The 6,197-nt window shown below is 39.4% G+C and overlaps 1 protein-coding gene across 2 annotated transcripts in view; it reads right to left on the bottom strand.

Annotated features, from left to right (window-relative positions):
• The window catches only part of COG2 (component of oligomeric golgi complex 2), a 57,764-nt gene that overhangs the window by 10,395 nt on the left and 41,172 nt on the right, over positions 1–6,197 (bottom strand). For both annotated transcript variants that reach the window (XM_017526504.2, XM_017526505.2), the window contains exons 10-11: positions 4,845–4,984; positions 133–194 (exon numbers count right to left, since the gene is read on the bottom strand). In XM_017526504.2, coding sequence (XP_017381993.1) covers positions 133–194; positions 4,845–4,984 — 202 coding nt within the window. The remainder of the gene's footprint in view (positions 1–132; positions 195–4,844; positions 4,985–6,197) is intronic.

The following is a 6,197-nucleotide window of genomic DNA, read 5'->3' as shown; positions in this document are numbered from 1 at the left end:
AATTTTAAGGTCCAACTTACTGTAAGACAGAAAATGGTAAAAGTATGCTCAGAGTATTACAATCTAGCCGACTTGGAGAGCTGAATTAACTCATTTAGGATACCATGCCATTTATCACTTTAAAAGAGTTACCTGGGGCATCTTCCAGGACATCTGTAAGTGCTGCTTCTAAGGATCCTGCTATTTCTCTAAATCTGAGATAAAAACAAGAACACACATTAATGTTGATGACTCTAACAGATGCCTTTCCCTACCCATTCTCCATTTTTCCTAAGTAACACAAATTCCTCTCTTGCTCGCTGGTAAGTCCAGCCACGGAATGCCTATTCTCCCAGCCTTTTTTTTTAAAACTGAACAAGAAATCGTGACTAAGCCACTGTTACATAAGGGTTCTCTGTTATTTGCAGCTGATCTGAATCATAATTCATCCCATGTTTCTCAAATTAAACAAACTGCCAGTTAAGTCTCCAACAAGAAGTTGTTACTGGTGAGTAGCACCTGGTTATGATCCTCTAACCACCTCAAGGCCATAAAACTTTGGTTACTCCAACTGATTTATCTTAACACCATCACGGCAAGGTAAATGGCCCCAAGCTAAGAAAGCTGCATTCCGGCTCACCTGGCACTTCAGCTTATCCTGACACAGACCTCTGTTCTAACAATGGGTAAGGACATGTTTTTGTGATTTTGTGAAAAGCAAATGTGTTATATAGTTTTTTTTAAGCTAACTGCTTCTGCAGGCATTGCTTTTTAACTATATAACTCTTCCAATTTCATACCTCTCTGTACTAGCACACTCTTTTGTCACCTGCTAATTGCCTTGCTTATAATAAATTCTGATGCATGCTCAATATCAATTTATCCAACTGATATTAAATTATTTTTTATAGTACACAATGTGCTTTTAAAAAGCGGTTCAGAGACTGAGCTAACGGCAATCGTCTGAAGAGTAAAAAGAACAGCTTGAGACAAAAGCAGTAGCCCTACCCAACACAGTTGAGCCATGAAGACAGTAAAGCTATCCTGGACCATTATAGCTGGCTGGTTTCCAGTAGCTGTCCTGTCTGCCCCATGGAAGGAAAGTAATTCTCTAATTGCCCAGTGACACTTACAAAAGGCTAGTCTTTTCAACCAGCAGTTGACAGACACAGAAGGAATAAGTGACAGATGGAAAAGGGGGATAAGAGAGCACTGGAAACTAGCCCAGGAACAGCAGTCAGAGGAAGCAGTGACGCTGAGCACAGAACACGGGAGAAGGGGCTGCTCTGCACTTGGGAGAGCAAACCAGCACCCAGAACGGAACCTCAGACTCCCAGTACTGCCTTTTTTCAAAATCTAAACAACATATAGGAAGTTAGCCAGGATACAGAAAAGGCATGATAGCTAACACAGCACCATTTCTATCAGGAAAAAACTAGAAGCAACCTAAATGGCCAAAAGAAAGAATATGGTTATGGAATCTGTGGAATATTCAACGGACTAGTATGCAGTATTATTGTAGAAAGCTTGATGCTTTAAAGCAATAAGGAAAAACAGGTATAATTTAGCATTAGGCAAAGACATGGAACACAGTTATATGCAGATTTACAATAACTCTAAAAAGCATACAAATGAAAAAGCACCCAAAAAATGCAGCAGAGCCTGCACTTTACATAGAAGTTCTGCCTATTTGTCAGCAGGTGCAACAATGCATGATTACAGCTGCCTGAGTCACTTGGCCTAGGTGTGCTTCCAGCCACAGGGCCAGCCCCTCACACAGCTCTGCTGTGCTGTAACTTCTGGGAATGAAGCAACAGATCCTATTTCTTCTTGGAAAATGGCCAAAAGTGAGAGGGAATACTCTGTTGACATCTGAAAAGCCATGCTGTGGTTTTCATGTACACATGAATGTCATTCTCTTAACAGTATCCATGTAAGAAAAGCAACCCCAAATATAAACATTTCTAAATTCTTTTTTTTTTTTTTTTTTTTTGAGACGGAGTTTCGCTCTTGTTACCCAGGCTGGAGGGCAATGGCGCGATCTCGGCTCACCGCAACCTCCACCTCCTGGGTTCAGGCAATTCTCCTGCCTCAACCTCCTGAGTAGCTGGGATTACAGGCACGCGCCACCATGCCCAGCTAATTTTTGTATTTTTAGTAGAGACGGGGTTTCACCATGTTGACCAGGATGGTCTCTATCTCTTGACCTCGTGATCCACCCGCCTCGGCCTCCCAAAGTGCTGGGATTACAGGCTTGAGCCACCGCGCCCGGCCATTTCTAAATTCTTAAATATGGGCCTGGGGAAGGTGTCTAGACATATTCCTCCACGAACATCACAGGTCTACAATAATACTTAAATAAAAATAACAATGGTGATAATAATAGTGATGCCTATTATATTTTTCTCTGAAGTATCGGAAAAAGTATAAGTGCACCCGTCTCTTATGGATACACATATCTGAGAGGGGAACAGGGACAAGAAAGGAAAGGGCTACCCACACCTTAAAACTGCTATGTAGATTCCACATCATAAGACTGATTGGGTTCAGCATATATTATGTAATACACACAGTATATACATGTGAACATGTGAATGTACTAGAAAGATTTCTATTTTAAAAAGAAGAGCAAACTAAAACTTAGCCTTTGGCATTTAAAGGGCTAACACGTGTAGTTTCCAGGTAGCTACTGATTCATTATAATTTGAGGCTGTTTGGTCATATCTGCATTTAATTTCTTCCTATAAGAAACCAAGTCCTCATCTACTTTCTAATAAGCCTGTAGGAGCAAATGAAATGTAGACACAGTGGGGGTCACAGGAACAGTGAGAGGATACAAAATGTGTTCACAAGAATGGTGGTGATGGTGACCTTTTTTCCTGAAGATGATTGGAATGTGGGCATATAGTCAGATCCAGAAGCAGAAAACTGTCACTAAGAGTAGAATATTAATATTTCTTCTTAGAAAAATGTCCAACTATCACCACCCCACTGTCTTTAGGTTTACTTCAAATGACCTTGAAATGAATCTGATGACAATGCAACTCTGACCCTAACCACGTTTGCGGAACTTTTTGTCATCCTTCAGAGCAAACCACCCAACACCTGATAAAAATCAACAGGAAAGTTCTACAAAGTCTTAATGGAATTTGCTTTTTAGATGGAAAAACAAATCTACTACAAACAAGTTCTACACTTCATAACTCAAAGATATATTTTTTAAATTTCATGAATGTTAAATAAAAGAGTTTGAAAGAAAAGCTAAGCAACTCCTTCGAAGGCTTAAGGCTGAAATCTGGCAAAGGTAAAAAAGACTTGCAGGGAACTGACTGAGTTTCAATATAGTTTAAGGCTCAATTACCAGCTTTGAGAGAAACTGGAACGAAAGAAGATGCAGCTGAAGCCAAGCTGTGCCATCATCAACGGGCCCAGCCTGGCAGAGCCAAGAGCATGGGCTGAAACAGCCCAGGAGGGCTCCAGGAGGTGCAGTGGTGGGATGGAAGAGTGAGGTGATGGTGCATGGGTCCCAGGGTCTGAGGAAAAGGATCAGGAAACAGCTTGGAGGCAGAAAGCAGAGGAGTATGTTTGTGAGGTGACAACATCAGATAACTCAAGCAATCTAACTCTAAACCTAGACTACAGAAAAATGGGGAAATGTAAACATTATTTCTCCATCATAGTATCATTTTGTAAAATGATGCTTTCCTATTTTGAATCCTGCTCACAAATCAAAAAGGCTTCTTGCCCTGGCTTGATCTTGATTATCATATAACAACTATTTCCAGTGCATTCCATTAATATCTTAGATGAACAAATCCATGATTTCCTGCTGAGAGACAATCTACATGAAGATGCAACCTTGGAAAAGTTAGCATAAAACACAATATTGTAAATGAAAGCGCACCTTACTACTTCGTTCTGAAAACTGTGATTTCATTATGAAAAGATGATTACATACATTCTCAATCATCTCAAGCAATTATCATCAGGGTACCTAATTCCTGATTTCTCTCTCTGTAATTATTCCTCAGAGCTCTAGGGGAAAGGACTGCATCATAATTAACGAAAGCATTCAGCAATTTAAACAAAAGAGCCTATGATTCTTCAAAGAGCATTTCAAGTAAAATGTGCTATTTAATGCCATTCTATGGAAGAATATACCATGACCTCATTCAAGAGAATCTGCAAAAATGGCTATTATCATCTGTTTTCCCAATGCAGTGTATGTTAAGGTTTTATCCTAAATTTCTCCAAGTATTTTACAGAATGGCTTACTGACATAGGTGATATCATCATGAAACCTGGAAGGAAAACGTCACCATTTTCCAGAATAGAGAGCACAAAATGTCACAAAGATTGTAAGGAAGGCTGAAATAATGACTAGGCTTCTTATAAACTAATAGATAAAACCAGCTGCAAAGAACACTTAAAGCTCTGCTTCTCCCCATTCCCTCTAGGGGAAAAAAATATGTCAGATGAGCAAAAACAGATGTGGGATAGGTTCATTATTTGAGGCAGATGATGAAACAAGGAAAATGGGAAAAAAGAGCTGCTATATAATGCCTACTTTCTCTTTTCACAATGAATGAGGACACAGTGGGTGGGAATAAGGCTGGGCTTGGAGTCAGCTCATTCCAACTCTTGTGTTCTGAGCTTTCCAATTACCAAAAAATAAAACTTATCTTTTTGTCATGCAAGCCAGACTTTGGCAACCGTAATACTTCTTATATCTTTCTCCATTTTCAATTTTGTCTCCCAAAGCCTATTATGATGATCAGAGGAAAGGAACCACTAACTGGGGCAACATCCTTAAATGGCATTCAAATTCTGTTTTAGAAGTGTGGAGGGGGGCCAGAATAACCAACCTTATTTGAAAATAAACAGGCAAGTTCCACTTATTATTGAAGCTATGATAGGCAGGATGTGCTCTTAATCTTTTTACACTGGCCTGTGATCCACATTGCCGTTCAAATCTTCTGACAAAATCCATACTTATGGTATATTTCTAAAATAAAAACAAATGGAGAATTTTCATTATCAGCAAAGTAACTAGAACAGGGAGCATGCATTGAAAACTGTATTCAAGATAAACAAGGTCAACACATAAGAATCAGTTTCTAGAGTTAACAGGGACCTTACGAGCTCTTCCTTCCAATGTTCCCATTTAAAGATGCATAAATACCCAAAGTGGTTCTGTGATATGTCTTCCGTGTCTTCAGTGGCAAACCCCATCTGAGACTCAGGCACTCTATGTCCAGCGCTCTTTAAATGGTAGTGCTCATGTTCTAGGGCCCCCTACCCCAGTTCACTGGAATTAGGATAGCAGATTAAATGACATAATTCATCACTGCCTCACAAAGGAGAAAAAAGAGAAGGAGAACATTTTGAAGAAAGGGAGAGAAGAGAAAGAATCAAACGATGTGAGCATTCACATCATTTTTTAAGTAAGATAGTATGAAAACTGACAGGGAGATGTACCAACACCGTTAAGAGTGGCAGCTAACCCTTAGCATTTATCATCAGTACACCGTGCTTAGAGCTGTATTATTTACTTTAACCCACAAAGCTCTCTACAAGGTAACTACTATCATCATCATCATCCCCCATTTTATAAATGACGCTGCTGCTTCTGTTGGGGCTCACAGAGAATCTGCTCAAAAGACAAGCTAGGAGGTAGAGAAAACGGAATGCTGGTCAGTCAGTTGAGCAAAACTGTGGCTGCACGTTGCTTTCATGGGTACTTCATTCCCCAAGTCTCTGGGCTCTAAGGAGAACACTGTTGAATTTTTTATGTTCTTCTCAATTAAAAGGGATTCAATCCGGGGTCACCAAACCATTAATCTAAATATGCTAAAGTCTATGCTTAGGATTTTGTAGCAGTAAAAACTACAGGCTTTAAACTTCTTTCAAATGGTTTTGGGCAAACTTATGCTATCCCAGAGGGTGGTCTAGGTGTGTGGAGTTGAGTCAAAAATAGGGATTATTCTTCCCCTTTTGGGACAAAACTATACCTCTGCATGTAATGGATGCTAAAAAAAGATACAAAGATATTTCTCTCTTCACAAGAAACATGTTATATTAAGGCTTAAAGCTGAAAGTATTTCTGGAAATAAATGGATACATATCGCTGGAAACTATGCTCACAAACATTAAGTATTAGCCTAAAATTCTAAAGTCAAGTTCTATCAGAAACGTTCATTTCTGAGCTAAAACATTTT

Source organism: Cebus imitator, unplaced genomic scaffold, assembly GCF_001604975.1.
Source record: "Cebus imitator isolate Cc_AM_T3 unplaced genomic scaffold, Cebus_imitator-1.0 Scaffold42, whole genome shotgun sequence".
Lineage (NCBI taxonomy): Eukaryota > Metazoa > Chordata > Mammalia > Primates > Cebidae > Cebus > Cebus imitator.
The sequence above is the reverse complement of the archived record's forward strand: the minus strand, read 5'-3'. Positions and strand labels throughout refer to the sequence as shown.